The sequence below is a fragment of the Hyaena hyaena genome, unplaced genomic scaffold, assembly GCF_003009895.1.
Source record: "Hyaena hyaena isolate Hyena2069 unplaced genomic scaffold, ASM300989v1 scaffold_357, whole genome shotgun sequence".
Classification (NCBI taxonomy): Eukaryota; Metazoa; Chordata; class Mammalia; order Carnivora; family Hyaenidae; genus Hyaena; species Hyaena hyaena.
In genome coordinates, this window is record NW_024080990.1 from 1,303,649 (window position 1) to 1,325,316 (window position 21,668).

Consider the following 21,668-nt stretch of genomic DNA (forward strand, 5'->3'; position numbering starts at 1 on the left):
AAATTTCTAACACTTGTACTTTGAAGACCAGTTTTAGAAGAAGGGGCTACGACAACTTGTTAATTTTCTTGGAATAAAATTCTAGAGTTAATGTTACCCATGAAAACCACATATTTTTGTTATTAATTTATATGTTTAATTTTACAGTTCCTGTGCTCAATAGGCCATAATTCCTCACAGGCTTCCTCAGACATGTGGTCTATGGTCAGAAAATCAGATCAGAATCATATTGTCTTAAAACAACATTAAATGAATTCATTATTAAAATAATAAAAAGACATCATTTTGACAGTTTTGTTTTTGTTTTTGTTTTGTTTTGGTTTGTTTTTGGGTTTTCTTTGACAGTTTCTGTTGTTGTTTTTTAAAGGAAAAGCTGTAAGATTCCTAAAGAGCAAATGCTTAAAGAAAATAAACCCAAGGTGGACTTCATTTTAAGTAGAAAGAAGAGCCGTGAGGAAGGAAGACTTTGGGCTCCTGGCCAGCAGCTCTTCTAGGTGCTGTTCTTTGTGCTTCAGTGAGACCCCGTGTGACTATGCTCCACAACCATATTTGTTGTATGAGAAGTTTCAAATAAGAAAATCAGCTGATCAAAGGAATAGGGAAATACCTTTGTTCCCCCTCCCCACCATTGTCCTAAACTATATACCTTTCATAGTTACATGTGTATATGTTGAAACTAAAAAACTACACCACATCCCCTTGGCAATTGAGATGATTGTAAACAGCATACAACATACAGAACACACTCACAGTTTTGGTTTTGGTTTAAAAATCTGCTTCTCTTGTAGAATTCCCCATTCTATTTCATGGCATCATCCATCTGTCCCTCCGTCCATTCATATTTATTTTTAAAATTCCAGTATAGTTAACATACAATGTTTTATTAGTTTCAGGTGTACAATACAGTGATTCAACAATTCTATACATTATGCACTGCTCATCGTGATAAGTGTACACTTAATCCCCTTCACCTATTTCACCTATCCCTCCACCCAACTCCTCTTTGGCAACCAGCAGTTCTCCATATTTAAGAGTCTGTTTTTAATGTCTGACTCTTTTTTTCTTTGTTCATTTGTTTTGTTTCTTAATTTCCACATGTGAGTGAAATCATATGGTATTTGGCTGACTGACTTATTTCACTTAGCATTATACCCTCCAGACTGCATCCATTGCAAATTGTTTTAAGTGGCAAGATTTCATTCTTTTTTATGGCTGAGTAATATGTCCATATATATATATATATATATATACACCACATCTTTATTTATCATCTGTGGATGGACACTTGGGTTGCTTCTACACCTTGGCTATTGTAAGTAATGCCATGGCATTATTCTATAAGTCATCCAAGCTAACTGAATCCTAGAATTCCCATTCTAAATGCCTTCTTCTCCCTCACTCCTCATATGCTATTGGCCATGAATTCTTGGAAATTCTGTAATTCATAAATTACTATCTTATGTCATTAGCTCTCCTCTTTTATCTATCCTCTCTGTAACAATCTTGGTTTAAAACATTACTTTGTCCTGAGATATTGCAGTTGTTCCCTAAATAGTTATCTGACCTTCCAACTTGCCCTTATCCTTTGGCCCCAGGACCAAATCCACCTACTAGATAGTCTACAGATAAATCTTTTTGAAATGCAAATATAATTATGCTAAACTCCTGTGTAAACTTTTGTCAGTGGCTTCCCCACTCCTTGAAGGGCAAAGTCCAAACTTAGCTTCATGTCATAAAGTGACCTTGTTTATTTATCTGGCCTATGTCCCTACCCCGTCTGGTATTTCCTTCATAGATGCTATTCCAGGACTTTAGTCCTTCTACACATCTTATCCCCTTATTTTACACCTCCATGCTGCTCACTGAGCTACTTATCTTTCCATTCTGTCAGAAGAACTCTTACCCTTTATCCCAGATAATTCCTCCTTCGTATTTTTACTTATTTATTTTTAAGTATGCTTCATGCTCAGCATGGGGTTTGAACTTCTGACCCTGAGATCAAGACCTGAGCTGAGATCAAGAGTCAGACACTTAACCGACTGAGCCACCTAAGGGCCCACGTTCTTGTTCTTCTTCTCCTTCTCCTTCTCCTTCTCCTTCTTCTTCTTCTTCTTCTTCTTCTCAATGTCACACCTTTCTTACTTTGCCCTTCTAAAAAGAACTGGTCATTTCCTCCCTAGTGATACCAGTAAACCTAGAATCCATTGCTAATCTCAAATGTCTTCCCTATGAGACTGAGTAGGGACTAGGTCATTTCTATTTTGATGTCTTCTGTCTAGCACTGGACCTGATACAGGGGAGGTGCTTTATAAATGTCCATTAAGTAAAAGGAAATCCAAGCCCATACCAGAATATAACATTGTTTTTTTAAAGACTTTTTAATTTTTAAAAAATGTTTATTTTTGAGGGAGAGAGTGAGAGGGAGGGAGGGAGAGAGACAGCACACGTGGGAGAGAGGTAGAGAGAGATACAGACAACAGAATCTGAAGCAGGCTACAGGTTCTGAGCTGTCAGCACAGAGCCCAACACAGGGCTGGAACCCATGAACTGTGAGATCATGACCTGAGCTGAAGTTGGATGCTCAACTGACTGAGCCACCTAGGCACCCCTGTTTTCTTCTAATAACATTACTACATTACTACCCAACCATTGTAAAAAAAATCAGTAAAGATACAAAGAGTGAATACGCTGTTTTTCAGAAGCCTGAGTACCAATTGAAACTACATGTTTTTTTACTTCTAAGGTCCTTAAAGACCCCTTTTCTTTTATCACTGGGAATTCCCTAAAGGGTATATGCTGTGTTTCAGAATAGGGCTATTGTTGTGGATTACCACGGCTAAGAGAGATAGGACTCCAATAACCAAGCTAGAACTCAGCTGTTTTCCCTGACAGCTTCCTCAAAATGCTGCTTCAGGTTCTAACCTTGTTCCCAAGCTGTAGCCACCATGAGGTCTTTCTTGGTGCCAGAAGGCTGGAACTCAATTTCTCCCTCTCAGTCCTGGAGATGCCGGCACTATGCCATTATGAAATGCAGTTGAGCGGGCAAGCACTCAACTGCTGCATCCCAGGGCTGGTTGGTAAGGGCATGACATGTATCACATGCTTAGTTAAGTGGTACCGTTGTTATATCCCCTTGAAGGATCTGGTTTGCAACTCTAAAGCCCTAGATTCCTTCTTATCTAATGGTGAATTATTTCTCAAACAGAATTATGTCTGCTGTTTCCAATTGTGCCACTCTGAACTCTTCTTCACTGTCTGCAGACATTTCCGTAAGTCTGAGTCTCAATAGTGTATAACTCAAATTTATATTCCAGAAGCCTCCTTAGTTGTAATAATACAGAATAGTCCTTTGTAACACTCAGGGAACGTACTATTTTTCCACATTTGTATCTTCATTAGCTATATTGTTATTAATCACAAAAAATGGCTTACCTATATAAAAGATATGGTTTGTGGTTAGTTTTGTTAATTATAAAAAACCTGTGAAGTACAGTCAGTTGGGTTACAGAGTCCTGACAGCAGAAGTATGTGTTGCTCTTTGAGGAACAGGTTCAAGGTATGCTTTCACCAATGTATTATGTTCAATGAGTTATGTTGTACATAACTCATATAGAGAAGAGTGAATTTACTTTTCCTCCCGGAGAGCCTGAGCTTTACTTTGCCTGGATGTATATCTCATATTATTCTGTTGTTTTACTTTTATAGACATAATCTGTGTTTTGTGTTCAGTGTTTCATGAATAACACCCAGTTACAGGAAAATGAAACTTCTTTTTTAGAAAATTTTTAATTTATGAGACAGAGAAAGAAGGAGAGAATGAAGAGAGACAGCATGCACATGAGTGGAGTGGGGAGGGACAGAGAGAGAGAGAATCTCAAGCAGGTTCCACATTTAGTGTGGAACCCCAAATGGGACTCAATCCCATGACCCTGGGATCATGACTTGAGCCACATTCAAGAGTCAGATGCTTATCTGATGAGCAACCCAGGCACAAAGGAAAAGGAAACTTCTTTAACAACAATTAATAAATACTGGATATACTTGCATGGTAGATTCAGATGATACATTTTTTAATGGCTCATGATATCGTTTAATGAGTAGTAAGGACTGGTACTTCATGACCTTTTATTATTTATAGTGCTATACAGTCTGACAAATCAGATGTGATTGCTTTGTTATGATTAGTTCTACTGAACACAGAGAATGTGCTAAAATTATTTTATTTATTGCTTTGAATCAAACTACAAAGAACTACAAATATTCAGATTCACGACTTATAACCAAAAAGATACATAAAGACTCTCAAGTGATCATTTTATTAAACAAATACAAATTTAAAATGTTTATGGTAAAATATATCAGTATTGAACAAAAATGTTTGTAAACAGTAGTTCTACAACTGGGTAGACATCTTGGTTTTATTAATTTTGGTGATGTCTTCCCAACCACGTCTAATCTTCAGTATCTTCTTCCTCAAGCATGGCAGGAATAGTATGGCTTTACATATCAGGACAACAGTTGGAAGGATAATGGCGATCATAAAAGATGGAGGTGTATACCATACAAATTGTTTTATATCCACCCATTTATTCCAGGCGAAAATCAATGCATGTATTGTGCCCAGCAGAAGGCAAACAATTCCTAGCTTGCTCTGCAAAAGAAAAAAAAAATTATCTTGGTGAGATTGGTTCAAGAAGAGTTTATTTTGTCTGACCTCTTCTGGATCCATTTTGTTGCTTGGAAATTCTTTCATTCATCTGTGTTTATTTCCCTATCATATTTCTCAACAATGTTCACTCACATCTTTCCATTCTTTTCACATATCCCCACCATACTACTTTGGGTAGTGTCTTTGTTATATAAGAAAATCCACAATCAATCTCTTCTCGGTCTCAGCCAATCAATAACACTGACTTCCTTTTCTCCACACTTTGTTCATCTGTCTTATGACATTTATTTGATCCACTTTGTCTCTGTAGCATTTGCCTTCATTCTGCCTATCAAGAGACTTCTAAAATCAGGGACTCTTACTCATCACAGCCTCCCTGCAGAACCAACATAATGATTTGTGCATTTTAGGTGCTCAGTAAATATTAATAGGTTGACTGAAAATTAGTGCAAAAATCAATTTGGTATTAGTGATCTTTATCAATTATGAAAGCAACTAAAGTCAGTGACTCTGATTTTGGTACATGGATACTAATTGGCCCATGTTAAAAATGAAAGATCCTGATAAAGTGGAAAAACACCAACAATTATTTCCACTGTTTGAACAACACATAAAGATGAAGATGTGAAGAAAAATTTCAACTTGCATTGGGATACTTGGCACTATCCAGAAAAAGTTGCTTTAAAACAGTTGTTCATGTATGTAATTTTATGGCATTCTGACAAGAGCTTTTCTAGATAAGTTTTGACTTCTATTCATTTTACTGGAAATGGTCATTAGCCTGCCAGAATGAATCCAACTCACAATTATTCAGCAGTAAGCACTCTTAAGCCCCCAACAAATACAATCAAATAGCTAAGTTTATCTTTTCAAATATGTATCTCTGAGGTAAATCAGAGAGTAACTAGTTCTTGCATTGTAAATGGAAAGTTTCTAGGTTATTAATTGAAAAATACATGTGACCGGTTGAAGGTTAAGTTAACCAAGTACGTATTGTATACTTATTATGGGCTACGTATTGTGTGCATAGCGGAATGGGACGGGATGTTGAGATGCAGTACGTGAATTCTTAATTAAATCTGAGAAGTAATGTCAGCATATGTGTGATAGAGCAAATGTAGTAAGAAAGTTATTTAATGAGGAGGGGCGCCTGGGTGGCTAGTTGGTTAGATGTCCCACTTTGGCTCAGGTCATGATCTCATGGTTTGTGGGCTCGAGCCCCGTGTTGGGCTCTGTGCTGACAGCTAGCTCAGAGCCTGGAGCCTACTTCAGGTTCTGTATCTCCCTCTCTGACCCTCCCCTGCTCATGCTGTCTCTCTCTCTCTCTCAGAAATAAATAAAACATTTAAAAAATTAAAAAAGAAAATTATTTAATGAGGAACAGAGAACTCTACTGCCTACCAAGCTGAACCTACGAAATCAGTAAATACTGTACTTGGAAAATGTGGCATCATTTCTAAGCTCCACTGGAACAATTCAGACGGAGACACATTTTCCAGCCTCATCAGGTGTCCTAAGTGTCTGTAGGAGTAGATGTATAGACCAGTAGAAGCGATAGTGGGGAATGTCTGACTTTGTGGGCATTTCCAAAAATGTCCACCCATAAAAGCTAAAGCAATATACTTTTTAAAATCTTGGCAGTGCCTGTGACTAAACTGTAGTCCTTTGACTCTGGTCGGACATGGATTCCCCTGTGACTTCTGGCTCATAACTCTTTTTAGGGTGTAATCTACCACTAGCAGATTAACCTCAGTAAATCTGAGACAATTTTGAATTCCAAGAATACAGAGCAACTTCAAGTGAGTGAGCTACATAAAATGGAGGTTGGAAAAAGCAGCTTTTAAAATTAGATATTAGAATACTTTCAGTAGATAAAACTCCGTATTTCAAGGAGAGATGCTTTTTTATAGATAGTACCAAGCTATATAACTTAAAAGTCATAAATAAAATCAGGGGACAGGAGGTAGAATATTTTCATTTTGGGGGAACTAACAAACTATGGATATTAAATTCCTAAAATATCACCTTTGTAGCTAGTGGGTGGATAGAAAATTATCTAGCAAGTTTCAAATGTTAGAAATATTTTTCTTTGAGTAATGCCTTTTATTTATGTCTAGAAAACACTTCTACTTAGAAGCAATAGGGAAAAATGATTGGAGAGCACATTATTGATTGGAACAAGCGTGGGATTTTTGCTATTGGAAAACCATTTGTTATTTTTTTATGGGGTAAAGTCAATATACTTGATGATATTATAAGCACAAAAAGATTTGCCTCTCTGAGGGGCCGAAGTTCTTTTATATACAATTTACCTGGATATAGTGAAATTCTCTCCACGTCAGAGAGTCGCTCACAGATGGAATAGATGTCACAGCTAACAGAGCCAGTATTGCGAGTGCCACAATTCCCACAGACACATAAATTTCCATTCTCCACACATCATCTGCAATCCAGGCATCTTCTTTATTTTGTTGGACCTACCAGACAGGAAAAGAGGAAAGAAAGAATGCAAACAACATTGGTTTCCGGCAGATGAGCCTCCTCCTTTCTACATTCCCTCTGTCTATGACGGAGGGCCTGCTAACTTGGAGCCTCCACAAATTTATGACTTTGTTTTTGCATTCCTCTAGAAGTGACATAGGAGCTATCAGTCTCTTTCCTTGAATGCAACATTTACATACTCTGTTTTATTAATTTATGTAATAGTTACTTGATGCTTACGATTGTAATGTGCACACTTGTGTGGTAAAGAACAATTACCATTACAAAGTAATCTCATGAGGGTGGCAGAAGGTTGCTATGTGGCCCTGTCCATGAACAAAACTCGTTGTTTCTGTTGTTCAAGTCGGAGTTTACTATTTTCAACTGAAAAACAATTCCTCAGTATAAAACTATTTACAACTAAGCCCCAAGGAAGAGTTACAAGAAAACATTTAGAAATGCAGATTACATTCCCAACACAGCATTTCAAGAGAGGTTTGGGGTACTGAGATTAAAATAAGATAGAGTTAATTTGTTAGAAGACTTAGACTTTTTAGTGTAGTGACACTGATAATGTTGTCACCTACCTGTTGATATGCCAGGTTTAGCATCATGTATCTGTAGGATCGCCTCATTGGATAGGATAAACTATAGATTGTATGCAGTACAGCAAAAAAGAAACTCAGAAGCCCAAATTGTTTTCTTGTTAACATCCATCTATCCAACCAATGTGGAAATTTCTTATATTTGGTTCCATTATGAAGCTGTACAATTGCTGCTATCACACCTGGCATATAAACCAGTGCCAAGAGGGTGATGGAAACCATTGGCAAGACTTTGTTGATAACCAGGATTGGAATTTTATAAAAATACATTTTACGGGAAGTTACAAAAGGGTGAATTATTTCCCTCAGAAGAGTGTAAAGAAAAGTCAGAGATGATACGATAGCAGCAACTTTAACTGGCAAGCGCCACTCTGGTAAGAGTTCCTGCTTGTTCTGAAGTTCCGCGGGGCAATCAAATTCATCAAAATGGGTTGTTTGGTGCGTGTGCAAAGGCACAGGTCTTTTCAGCATGTTGATCTTCCCTGAGTCCTTATTCTACAATGGAAAGAAAATAAACATTTTAAAATTAAACAAAACGATGAGATTTTTCCTAAACTCATTACTTATTTTGCTCATTGTGCTTATTAGTAAAAAAAGACATTCAGAACCTTGCTTTTGGATATTGGTTAGCTGAAGATGTCATAGTCCTATGTAGCACTGATCAATGCTGGACTTGGCTATGTTAGGATTCTCCATTATAAATTTTAAAACATTTTTTACTTATGTAGTTTTTAAAAGAGAGAGAGAGAGAGAGAGAGAACGCACAAGTGGGGAGGGGCAGAGAGATGGAGAGAGAATCCCAAACAGGCTCTGCACTGCCAGCACAGAGCCCAACGTGGGGCTCAATCTCGCAAACTGTGAAATCATGACCCGAGCTGAAACCAAGAATTGTACTGAGCACCCACGTGCCTCTAGGATTCTCCATCAATATCTATTAGTCATTTTTCTGTAAGACAGACAATATCTCTATGAAAGCTGACACCATTGTATTTTTATCTCGAAGGCACCAAAGAATAGAATAATGTAAGCGGGAAACTAAAATTGAAAAACTTAAAAAAATATCCAGGAATCGTTGGTAAAAAAAAAAAAAAAAAATCCAGGAATCGGTAAAAATAATAGCACGTGTAGATTGTACAGATAGTTGTATTTGTTTTATAATATTTTTATTGGTTACTTGGCAACTCTCCACAAAGAATGAAAGAGTGAATTCTTCATTCAGTCAAGTACAAACGATTAAGAATAATATAGTCATTACAATTATAAAAATATATAATTTCCATCATGATGTACTTTGGTTTTATATTTCTAAAATATCTCATTTGCATAAGTAATGATTGACAACTGCTCTATCAGGAGGTACAAAGGTTATATAAGTAGTTAAATCCCATAGGGATGATCTATTTCCTAAGAAAGTTATACTTCTTTATCCAGTTGCATTTCTAAGCCGTCAACAACTCAAAAGTAGAGTGCTTTGAATATTTTGTCATTTCTCCAACTGACTGATACACTAGCAAGGTAAAAAAAAAAAAAAATAAAGAAAACAAAAACAAAAAAAAATACTTCTAAGTAAGAACTTAGAATAGTTCATATCATGTTGGTTTAATGAATAAATTTACTTTCTCACCCAATTTATTCTTCATTTCTTAGAGCTCTATATGTAGAACCATAACATTTTTATTCTCAAAATATTAGTGAAAATCTTGTTCATTTCCTCATTTTATGCAGAATAACTTTAATTCACATAGTCCTCTATCATTTTTAGTGTTTAAAGTAGTCTCTTGCCATTTGACTTTTACTTTCAGTGATAAATCAGTTACATCCAATGCTTCTTCTAGGTGCTCTATTTAGAAAGAAGTTGAGCATGATACAGCTTCTGTCATCTCTGCATGTTAAAACAATCTAAGTACAGTCGACTGAGATCAATCTTCTGGTTAACAATGAAGAATTATAGACAGCAGGTAAGATGGTTAACTTGAAAAGTGAAGATGATTTTATTTTATCCACATTTATTTTATAGAACATGTGCTAGTAATATCTTATTATCCCCATTAAAATAATTAACAAAAATAATATAAATAAGTAACATATATAATTTATATACTATTTTTCCTATTAAAATAATTAAGATAAAATAATTTCTGTAAAAATTGCAGAAAATACTACTTAGAAAGGTAAAAAGTTTGGAACAAAAAGTTTCCACCACTTTTCAGTTGAATCATGTAGAAAGGTGGCACAAAAATGGGACAAATAATTCTTATTCCAAAATTGAATTTACTTGTTTAAATGGTAAATCATCAATTAACTTGATAATTTCTTGGTAAGCAGCCATAAAACCTATGGAATAAAAAACGCATACTCACAAAATTACTGTTATATAGGCACTGATGGCTCTTTTTACAACCTTAGACCCACAGTATGTTGGAAGGAATTGGAAAGGCCTTGGAGATGAACTAGTCCAACTCTCTCATTTTATAGAAAAACCAAGACCCAGAGTTTTCAGTGACTTATTTGAAGTTATTCAATGAAGTCCATGACAAGTCAGTCAAGGTAGAATTTCTTATACCACACTGAACCTTCAGCCATCACAGTATCAGTGATAGGAATCAGAGTGAAGGTATCAGGCAGCTACAGTGAAAATCACTTTTACAACCCTAGGAGAGAGAGGACAGCATTAAAATCATGTTTCTAGATTTTAATTAATTATTATTATTATATTACCAAATAATCATCATCTTCTAGATTTTTCCTAGGCTTCATTGTCCAAGGTTGTTGGCTCATAATGTCTTGTCTGCTCTCCATTAATTCTTTAAAATAGAATTGTTTCAGCCACCTATGAAAACATAATTATCTTCTTTGAGTCTAATGTTGGATACGGCAATATGAAAAATTTACTCACATAAGGACGAGAGTGACCTAGAAAGTGCAATTAAAATACATATAGTGACTGATTTACTATTAAACCTCACATAATATGTCAGAATCTCAAACCAGTGCCCTTGTGTCAATAGTAACTGCTTTGCTTTGTCGACTATTCATACAATGAGTGACAAACATGTCTATATGGAATTCAAAGGGTCAGATGTTGCCTTTTATTTTAGGGGAAGTTAATTCCTGGTGCTCATTTAGAGGAAAACCAGCTCTGCTCAAAGGTAAATAGAATTAGGAATGAATTTTTTTTTTTTTTTTTTTGAGCTACAATGCTATCAGTAGAGGTTAGAATTGGCTGAAGATTATACTGTAGGAAGTTGTGTTGAATAGACTTTTGGGGTTGATACTGGAATATGAAATAATAATTAAATGACTTTATGGGGGAAACATTCTGAGGTTCCAACAGTAAACAGAATAGACACTCTTGGAAAGGTGGACCTGGATAGTGGCATAAAGGACCAAAAGCTGTATGTTCAGAGTGCCATCTTCTCATCGGAGTAACAGGCTGGTTTTTGTAGATAAGACATGAACTGTTAGTATATTTCCAAAGGAGTTGTTGAATCAAATTGTGTTCAATCATTGACCTGCCAATTCTCCAAACTTCCTACCTGACAAAAGAATCTCTTCCTTAACACCCTTCGTTGTTCCTCCTCAGGCTTGGGTGTGGCCTTTTTTTTTTTTTTTTTTTAAGGAAGGGAAACATATGATATCACAATATTATTCACTGTTTTGATTAGTTCTAAATTTATTTCCAGAGGGCTACTTCGCCAATTTGCACTTCATGAAATTCAATGAGAAAAACAGACTAGATATACAACAACTTGACTGACAGAAACATTCCAAGTGTTCCTGAATTTTAGACCACCTGTAATACTTTATTAAGTAAGTGAAAAGTTGTTTCCAGGAATAGCCTAAAATAATTCAAACAATCTCCAACTTATAAAGGTTGGATTTTCTCAAAAAATAAAGAGGAGCCCTCTTTACATAATGCCAACATTTACCTTTGTTGAAGTGCTATGAGAACATTTTCCACAGATTATTTTGAAAATTTGCAGCATTCATGCTTAGGATACTTGTTTTGCTCTCTGCCCACATTTTCCCCCTTCTTTTTAATGTTCTAAAACTTTTTCCAGGCGCCTGGGTGGCTCAGTCCGTTAAGTGTCCGACTTCTGCTCAGGTCATGATCTTGCGGTTCGTGGGTTCAAGCCCCACGATGGTCTCTGTTCTGACAGCTAGCTCAGAGCCTGGGCCTGCTTCAGATTCTGTGTCTCCCTCTCTCTGTGACTCTCCCTTGCTCATGCTGTGTGTGTCTCTCTCAGAAATAAGTAAAAACATTAAAAAAATTTTTCTTTTAAACCATATTCTCCATTTGGAGAATGTCCCTCCTTTGGCATATGACTCATTCATGGCTAATCACAGTTCTCTGTTTCCCTGATGGCACTGATTGGCTTAGGGATGGCATACAACCCTAGTTAAATTATTAGAGTCCTGGGGCGCCTGGGTGGCTTAGTCGGTTAAGCGTCCGACTTTCGCTCAGGTCATGATCTCACGGTTCGTGGGTTCGAGCCCCGCGTCGGGCTCTGTGCTGACTGCCAGCTCGGAGCCTGGAGCCTGTTTCAGTCTGTGACTCCCTCTCTCTCTGACCCTCCCCTGCTCACGCTGTCTCTCTCTCTCTCTCCTAGAAATAAATAAAAATACAAAAAAAAAATTATTAGAGTCCCTCTCTGATATTCATATATGGAAGTGGAAGATAAAGAGATGTCCTTAACATTTTTTAAGTTGGGAAGAAGCCAGCACACCAAAGTACAAGCAAGAAATGGGGAAAGACACAGAAGAGTCCTGGTGATATATTTTAAGTATTTAGAATTCCTAAGACCAGGTAATGAATTTTTCAGTCACACAAGCCAATATATTCCCTTTTTTGCTTTAGTTTGAATTGAGTATCGCTGGCATTTGAGACTCCTGAGTAAAGCATATGCCAATCATCAGGTATTTATAGAATTCAACTTTATAACAGACACTGAGGAGGAAAAAGAAATGAGACTATGTTCTGGGGGAGCTTACAGTCTATTTCCTTAATAAATATCATTCCAAATCACAGTGATTTAACCAACATTATAGACTAATCTGGGAGGTGGCTATGTGTCCAAGAATAGGAATAGAAGTTTTCTCTACTGTAATCGAACAAAATATAATTCACTGTTTAGATATTTTAACTCTGAGTTGTAGGATGGGAAAGATGTTAACATACAAATCTACACTTATTCAATATTAACTCATTAACTATATTATGAACAATAATACTGGGCAGTGGGAATACAAAGTTAAATGAGACGGAGCCTGCGCTCTCAAAAAACTCAGTCTAGAGGAGAGCGCAGAAATTTCAACAACTAACCGCATGGTAGTACAATGAATCCTAAAGGAAGGCAGTTTTATAGACAGATCATGGCACTGAAAGGGCGGGAGCTCTGTTGTAGACCTGGTCCTGGGGCGGCAAGCAAGTAGGCAGCATTTCCCTTTTTTTAAAAAAATTTTTTAATGTTTTATTTATTTTTGAGAGAGAGAGATAGAGACAGCATGAGCAGGGGAGGGTCAGAGACAGAGGGAGACACAGAATCCGAAGCAGGCTCCAGGCTCTGAACTAGCTGTCAGCACAGAGCCCGACACGGGGCTCAAACCCTCGAGTCTTGAGATCATGACCTGAATGGAAGTTGGTTGCTTAACTGACTGAGCCACCCAGGCGCTCCCACAGCAGCATTTCCTGACTGAGGGCCACTTCATACAGAATCTGGGTGAAAAGGCAAAGGGGCCTTGGAGAAGTATCCATCCATTCATCTGCATGGTAGGGAGACGATACTAAAGAGCAAGGCCAAGGAAAAGTCCAGGGCAGTGAGGGAGCCTGTTGGCTCTGTGGTCCACAGTTAGACTTGTGCCAGAAGCCAAGAAAATAAAATACCAGTCAAATAAAATATGTTGGTTTCCATCAGACATTAACCAAATGTATAATTTAAATTCTACAGTAAAATCTTTTCATGAAAAAAAAAAAAAAAAAACCACCCAGGAAACTGCAGTGTTCAGATGTTTGGAACTCCAGATTTGACCCAAAGTTCTCTAACTTTCATCCCACTTAAAAATCAAAACATATTTTTGATGCGAGTGTTCTGTTTTGCCGTACCAGGATGGCTGCTGACCTGATGTTCCTGCTAAATATTGACACAGCCCAATTGACTCATGTTTTTGTCAAAGAGTTTAGAATATGAAGAAACGCAATGACTAAAATATAATATGGATTGCTTTGCGTTTCCAAATCTATGCTTTCAAGCGTATACTAGTTTCACTACATTTAACTATGTAAAGGCAAGATGTTTTTCTTCACTGGGCTGTTTTTTTAAAAGCATTGCTTAATATCTGTGTTAAATAAATCTTAGTCAATGTCAGGATGTTGTGGGATTTTTTTTTTTTTACAGCGAAAGAAATTCAGAAGTGTTTTAAGTTTTTTATGTCTATAAACCCCTTCTGGTAGACCTGACCCGTGACATACAGGAAGCCTTGATCTACTATTTGGAGAGAACCTGAATCCCAAACTAGATCCTGAAAGAGTAGGACTAATGTTCCCAGATCTTAAAATGAAAACTTCCTGTTACCAGGAAACCTGAAGGCAAGTCACACGATTTTAAGTACTGTGTACCATTCATCAATGCTATGCAAACCCGCCGCGATTTTGCCACGCTGGAAAACTTGCCATCAGAACCCAACGGAAGAACAAACTGAATAACCCATCATATTCCCTGAGCCCCCAGCGAAAAGACTTCCTTGTGAGTCCCTGGCTCCCAGTCCCTGGACCGGCCACAACGGAGCACTGTGCTCCGGGGAGAGCCGCGCATAAGGGGCGAATTGAGCTGCCCTCGCCCCGGAGCGCCTCCGCTCCAGGGCTGGGAGGCTTGCAACCGGCTAAACCCTTCCCGAGGCTGGGAGCCCGCGCCCGCCCTCGCAGGGCCACCTGGAGACGGGGAGCAAGTGGCGAGCTGGGACGATTCTAGGGACTCACCCGCTTCTCGGCGCGACGGGACCGTAAGTTGCGGCTCAGCTGCTGCGGAGAAGTGCCAGCTCCACGCGGCGTCAGAGCCTTAGGAGTCCGAAGCCTGCTCTAAAGCTGCAGACCCCGCCTCCGTGTCAATGGCCCGTCCAGCGCCACCTGCAGGTGCCTGGCGTCCGCGCGCCTCCAGGGAGTGACATTCCTCGGAGGTCGCACAGACCCAAGAGTTTCCCCACATTGCAACGTGGCTCCTAGCTTTCTTTCAAACGGCCCTGTCTCCCGCCTCAGGTCCGCTCCTCGGCCTCCCACTTTCGTTAATCTCCTCAGTAATGAACACTCGTGTTCATTCTTCGGAGCTGTGGTGCTCAAGCTTTAATGCGTATCACCTGTAGGCCTTGCTAACACCCTGATTTGGGCCTCCCTCATGGTTTCCTCATCGGTAAGTCTGGGATGGGGCCTGAGATTCCTCGTTTGTAACGAGCTCCCGGGCGTTGCTGGAGCACTCTCAGACCACGCTTTGCGATGGACTGTTTTAGAGCTTAGCTGGCCCATTTTAAACTTCGCAGCAACTCAGTGAAATGACTGCTGTTGACAGTTGAGGAATCCGAATCTGAATCTCTGAGAGCGACTTGCCCCCTAAATTGTGCAAAATTTGCACCCTAAACTGCACACATTCTGTCATAAGCTCTTCAACTCTGTGCTAACTCCTCTTCCCCGCCTCTGATCTATTAAAGCCAACTTTCCATACCTAACCCAATCAGGTACTCCACACTGAAATTTAAGCTACTGTCACCACTTAAAAGTGTTGGCGTGTTTTTTAAAATGAGGGGTATGGAGAAAGAGAGAATGTGTGCAAGGGATTTACTCCTCTGAGTTGGAGCCAGCCTCAGGGTTAGCATGTCTGAAACCTGAATTGCAGCTTTTAGGCATTTGGTGCGCAACATCCCCAGAAGTAACCTGATTAGAAAAACAAAGGAAAATAAACTCTCAACTGCAATTTCGTGACTGTTCTTTAATCAACCAGGGCAAGTAAGGGCTATGCCTGTTTTATTATGTATTTTTTTTTTTGTAGTCATTGACTTTCCACAGGGTAATATTAAAGCTCTTTGAAGATTAAACTACCATGGACTGACGCCTTGTGGTAGAAATAGAATCTTACACTTTATTTCTAGCGAAATTAGAAAATAATCACTTAAAAAAGTTTTAGGAAAAAGAATCTGTGTTTATTGCACAAAGAATTAAGAACGAGTCTAAGCACTGTTGAATTTTTAAAATGATCTTGGGTTTTAAATGATTGCACAAAGCAATATGCTTTCATTAAAAAAAATTTTTTTTTAAAGTTTTATTTATTTCTGAGAGAAAGAGAGAGACAGTGTGAGCAGGAGAGGGTTAGAGAGAGAGGGAGACACAGAATCTGAAGCAGATTCCAGGCTCTGAGCTGTCAGTACAGAGCCCAACGCAGGCTCGAACCCACAAACCGTGAGATCATGACCTGAGCTGAAGTCAATCGCTTAATCGACTGAGCACCCAGGTGCTCCTGCTTTCATTTTTAAAGTTTTGGTAGAACAAAGGTCATTGTCTTTCATAATCTATTTTGCACATGAAGAGGGCAAGGAAGTTATTATCATATTAATGTAAGTTGGCTAATTATAGCAAATTTCAATTAAAACTGTTTTTCTTCTTCTAGTTAAAACCTGTAAAAATCAAGCCCAAATGTTTTTGTTTTATAATTAAACAAATTTTTTAAATTAAATTCAATTCAATTCAGTTTAGTTTAAATCAAGTTAGCTAACATATAGTGTAGTATTGGTTTCAGGAGTAGAATTTAGTGATTCATCACTTACATCTAATACACAGTGCTCATCCCAACAAGTATCCCCCTTAATGCCCATCACCCATCTAGCCCAACTAACCCACCCACCTTCTCTCCAACAACCCTGTGTTTCAAAGTAAAAAGATTGAAAATGTGAGGTTGTTTACAAATTAGTTTGTAGATATTATAAAGGCAACACAATGTTGGGTTAAAAAAACATGGTATCTATTGACTTGTCAGGAGTTAATATTGCAAATGAAATCTCTGCAATTTCTGCATACAAAAATTTGCGTACAAATTACCTGTGATTTGGGTATGAGATAAAGAAAATGTTTGTTTGTTTGTTTGTTTTGAGAAACACAAAGCCAAAGCATCTAAAATGTTCCAAGTCAGCCTCTATATAGCACAAACTTTTTTTTTCTGAGCAAAGATTTTATTTTATTTTTTTAAGTTTTATTCTTCTGCAGTCATTTTTTTTTTACAAATAGCTTATTGTCAGGTTGGTTTCCATATAACACCCAGTGCTCATCCCCACAAGTGCCCTCCTCCATGCCCATCTCCCTCCTCACCCCCCACACCCATGAGTCCTCAGTTTGTTCTCAGCATTCAAGAGTCTCTCATGGTTTGCCTCTCTCCCTCTCCCCCATTATTACTCCCCTTCTTCTCCCCCATGGTCCACCGTTAAGTTCCTCCTAATCCTCCTATACGTAGCACAAACTTTTTAAAACCAGTATGATTTGTGGAAAACAGTGATAGGCTATTACACATTTTGAAAAGCAGACTACTGGTTTTGGCATGACTCATGAGCACTAGAGGATTTTAAAATAGGAATTCAACTGTGAGCTACAATCGAATATGGATCATTCAGAATATTTTGTAATGAACTTAAACTATAGCAAGAGAGTATATCAACAAAACAGTTCTTTGATGTTATTTGGGATCAAATACTAAACTAGTGATTTGACAGAAACGTGTCATGGGGAAAATACAGTAATTTAGAATCTATGAATACTTCTCTCTGACCAATAAGGAGATTAATGTTAGAACTTGATGGGATAACTGACATTTAAGAAGAATGGAGTGTGATGGTGTTAAAGATAAAATTGTTCACACCATTAAAAATAATCACAAGAGCAATACATAGTAAAATGTAAGTTGGTGACAAGAACTTTATTAAGTTTATCTAAGTAACTCCTAAAGGGCACAGTAATTCAAATTATGATCAACATATTTCCAAGTCTACTTCTCACTGTGTAAGAATGGTCAGATATATTTTAAGACAAGGAAAAAATTACCTGAAATTTATGAAGACAAATTTTGTCAAAATGATAATTTTAATGCACACATGGTAAAGGTCTACTGGCCTAATTTTCTTATTCTGCTACCCTTCTTTGATAAATTCTCTTCACTCTCTCAAGATCTGCTAATGATCAGAGTATTGTGTGTGATCAGTTTGTCTCCAAGTCTGTATGTGAAAGTGGTTGCGGGTAGAGAGAAGGTCTATCGTTGGGATTGGTATTTAAAAATTCTTCCTGGGGCGCCTGGGTGGCTTAGTCGGTTAAGCGTCCGACTTTCGCTCAGGTCATGATCTCACGGTTCGTGGGTTCGAGCCCCGCGTTGGGCTCTGTGCTGACTGCCAGCTCAGAGCCTGGAGCCTATTTCAGAGTCTGTATCTCCCTCTCTCTCTCTGACCCTCCCTGCTCATGCTCTCTCTCTCTCTTCTAGAAATAAATAAAAATATTAAAAAAAAAAAATTCTTCCATATATTTTACCATAACCCAATTTATTGTTCTTTTACCAACACTGTTAACATGCAACATCTATTCTAGATAGATTTTAAGAATGGGTGGTTTATTTCAATCCTCAAAGATCCATCTCTGCCCAAATACTGTTTAATGATGCTCAAACTTCCATGACAAAATATATTCTATTCTATTCTCTTGGATCTTTTTTTTAAAGTTTATTTTGAGAGAGAGAGAGAATCCCAAGCAGGCTCTACACCATTGTGCAGAGCCCGAGAGCCTGACACAGGGCTTGATCCCACCAACCGAGAGATTATGGCCTGAGCTGAGATCCAAAGTCGGATGCTTAACTGACTGGGCCACCCAGGCACTCCTATTGTCTTTGTATCTGTTGTAATCCATCAAAGGGCTCAAGTCCCTGGAAATGGTACCGTATTAATCCTTACCATTTATTGACATCCTACTATGAATAAATATTTCAAGACTTTTTTGAAAATATGTTCTAGCATAGGGGGTAAAATGTCAGCAAATTAAAGATTTACACTGGGGAGTTGTAAAGGGGTTGTATCTTAGAAGAAAGAGAAGCACTAGGACCAAGAAGGTAGATTTCACAATTTTTGTAATATTACTTAAACTAGGCAATTTCTCCTTTTACCACATGCGTATATCAGACATTATGTGATAGTGAAATACACTCTCATGTTTAAACCACTCCATCTTGATACTCTTTGTTATAGTAGCTAAGCCCATACCCTAGCTTGTTTCATATAACACTTTATAGAGTCTGTCTGTATTGAAGATTTTTATGTGTTTCTGTTACCGTCACTGAAATGTGAACTTTAAGAGAGTAGAGACCTTGCCAATTTGAATCCTTGTATCTCTTGTAATGTAGAGATTGATGGAATAGACTCATTGTAAATGTTTGTGGAAGGTGATTTTAGACCTTGGTCTCAAAAAAGTTCTATTGGGCACATAAATATGGAGTCTATGAATGTCTAGACATCATTAGACCAACACTGTGGGCACATATCCATTGTTGCTTATTTCACACAGGACGCACTCTTACCCACCTTCCTTAGTCTGTATCCTTCTTATTTTCCACTATAGGAACATGTGGGTCTGGCAATACCATTTCTGGCAATGCCAGAAATTACAGGCCTTACATACTTTGGGTTGCAGGAAATGGGGAGCTGGAGAGTGTTGGATGGGGAGCTGGTTCAATAGATAGTTCAAGAAGGCTGATTGATAAGAGTTGGACCTAAAGTTTCTTATAATGAACTTTGGCTTATAAAAAGTCCCTGGCATAAGGAACCATGCCTACCAATTCCTGGATTTGAGCTTCTAAAAGAAAGGATACTATCAGTTATGAAATGCCTACTCTTTCCCAGGACTGTGTTTGGGTCTCTTAGTATCCTCACTAATTGTTATAATCCTCTGTTTATAGGTGAACTGAAGCTTAGAAAGTTCAAGTAACTTGACTGAAGTTGTATAGTGCCGGGAGCCACACCGGCCTCTCTGGATGGCAGTCACAGCAAGGAAATGGCAGTGTTTGCATAGTTCCTGCCATGAGAAATGAAAACTGGTATCTCTTTCTGCTACAACTGGCTCATGTTGGAAATGAGCCTGCTGGTATTGACCAGGCCTCACAATATTCCATATCAGACCCATATTCTGAACACAGATACCTCATAAGGAAAAGCGTATTCCTGCCTTTACAAAAGAGATTTTAGATGGAAACTCTATGGATGGTTGTCAAAAGAATCTTCCTATGGGCCTTGCAGATCCAAGACTTAGATAATAAAGGGGGTTAAGAACACAAGAGTTACAATTGAGCCTGGCCCCGAGACAAAGAGCCTAATTTAGAGTTAGGGTACAGATAAGGGCAGAGCATAGTTACTACATATATCTTTGCTAATTGGTGAAGCATAGCAGTCCCTTTCTCAAGGCCTACTTTCTGCAAACACCCTCCCTCACAGATGGCTGGGATGAGGATAGATAAGAGTAGCTAAAACATTACCCACAAACAAAAGGATGACACATTTAGGGCCTCCATGGTTTTCACACATTCAGCATCAAATAGGTTTCCACAAACAACTCATTAACCAGCTCAAAAATATTGGTCCTCTTGAGAGCTAGACAGGATGACTCTTAGCCCATCTATACACTTAACCTATGACCTAACCTTAGCGTTATTAACTTAGAACAAATATGTATCCTGTCTTTTACTAAGAATACCCTGTTAATTCTTTAGTTATAACATTTACTTAAACTCACTATAATTGGAATAGTTCTGCAAGAATATTTCTGTAAAACCTGCTTCTGTACACTTTCCAAAGTGTCTTATCACAAAGAGTTATCCATTGTAAAAATTCCTTTTTCTGATGTCATGTTATCATTTAACCTACAAATACAGACACCAAAACCGACAGGACAGAGATGCCTGCCTGGTGATCAGAAAGAATCACGGGGCTCTCTCACTCTCTCTCTCGCCGACACCGTCCGTCCTTCAGGGACCCCTGGACCTGCCGGAGCCGGCCTCCGACAGTATAGTTTTTAGAAGTCAAGCTGGGACTTCAGCCAAAGTCCACTTGATGCCAGTTCTCCCTCCACTTTTAACACTGCTTCTATAACCACATATACACAGCCAAAGTTTCTTCAGGCTGTACTTGGTTGGGGAAGGGGAGGGTGGATCAAGAGAGTTAAACTTAACAGAAACCATCCAATAATCCATTCAATTTCCCCTCGGTATCAGTTAGAGTGTTGGCTAAGCTACTCTGACAAAGAGTACCAAATACAGTGTTTAAAGAAGTGGTTTCACTGTCATGTAATAATCCTGCAGTGAGTATCCCATGTTGGTGAGGTTGTTCTGCTGTGTCATTCAGTCACACCATACCGACTCTTTCCATCTGGCAGCTCTGCTGTCTCCTAGGGCACTGTTCTTGGTATCATGGTTGAAACATGGTACCGGCAGATCCATGATCTAGCTGGCAGGTCTTCCTTGAGAGAGTACAAGTCCAAAGCAATTACAAGGCAGAAATTGCACTTCCTGTCACATTCTATTGCTGATAATTTAGTCATGTGTCAAGGTAAGCAGGGAAATGTATCTCTGGCTGGGTGTTCAGCCTGTAAGGTCCATTAGCATGGAAACAAATAGCAAACTTTGGTGACCAATTAGAAATCTCCGCCACATTCTTGCCTCCAACTCTGATCCTTGTGTTCATACCACGCTTGGGAACTTTGATTTCTTCCTTCATTGGACTTAATATCTTCCTCATTCTGAAGCCTGTTTGAAGGTTCAGGGTAAACTTGTTATTCACAGCTTAGTCTTACACTGGAGGCTGTTAGTACCAAAGCAGGCTCTTATATTTCTTGACCATGAGCATCCTTGTGTAAA

The 21,668-nt window shown here is 38.4% G+C and overlaps 1 protein-coding gene across 1 annotated transcript; it reads right to left on the reverse strand.

Annotated features, from left to right (window-relative positions):
• Positions 1 to 4,305: 4,305 nt before the first annotated feature.
• STEAP1 (STEAP family member 1) lies at positions 4,306 to 14,790 on the reverse strand. The gene is made up of 5 exons (XM_039250038.1): positions 14,732 to 14,790; positions 10,474 to 10,585; positions 7,738 to 8,250; positions 6,982 to 7,146; positions 4,306 to 4,651 (listed from the first exon to the last, which is right to left on the reverse strand). The coding sequence occupies exons 2-5, from the start codon at positions 10,552 to 10,554 to the stop codon at positions 4,394 to 4,396; spliced, it is 1,017 nt and encodes a 338-aa protein (XP_039105969.1). The 5' UTR covers positions 10,555 to 10,585; positions 14,732 to 14,790; the 3' UTR covers positions 4,306 to 4,393.
• Between the last annotated feature and the right edge of the window lie 6,878 nt (positions 14,791 to 21,668).

Bases quoted from the DNA above. Each gene is read 5' to 3' on its own strand.
- STEAP1 (XM_039250038.1), bottom strand. From the start codon at position 10,554: ATGGAGAGCAGACAAGACATTATGAGCCAACAACCTTGGACAATGAAG. The intron at 8,251-10,473 runs GTAATATAATAA...TTTCCATTGTAG, and splicing joins TAGAAGATGATGATTATTTG to AATAAGGACTCAGGGAAGAT. The intron at 7,147-7,737 runs GTAGGTGACAAC...CCTGTCTGGTAG, and splicing joins TAAACCTGGCATATCAACAG to GTCCAACAAAATAAAGAAGA.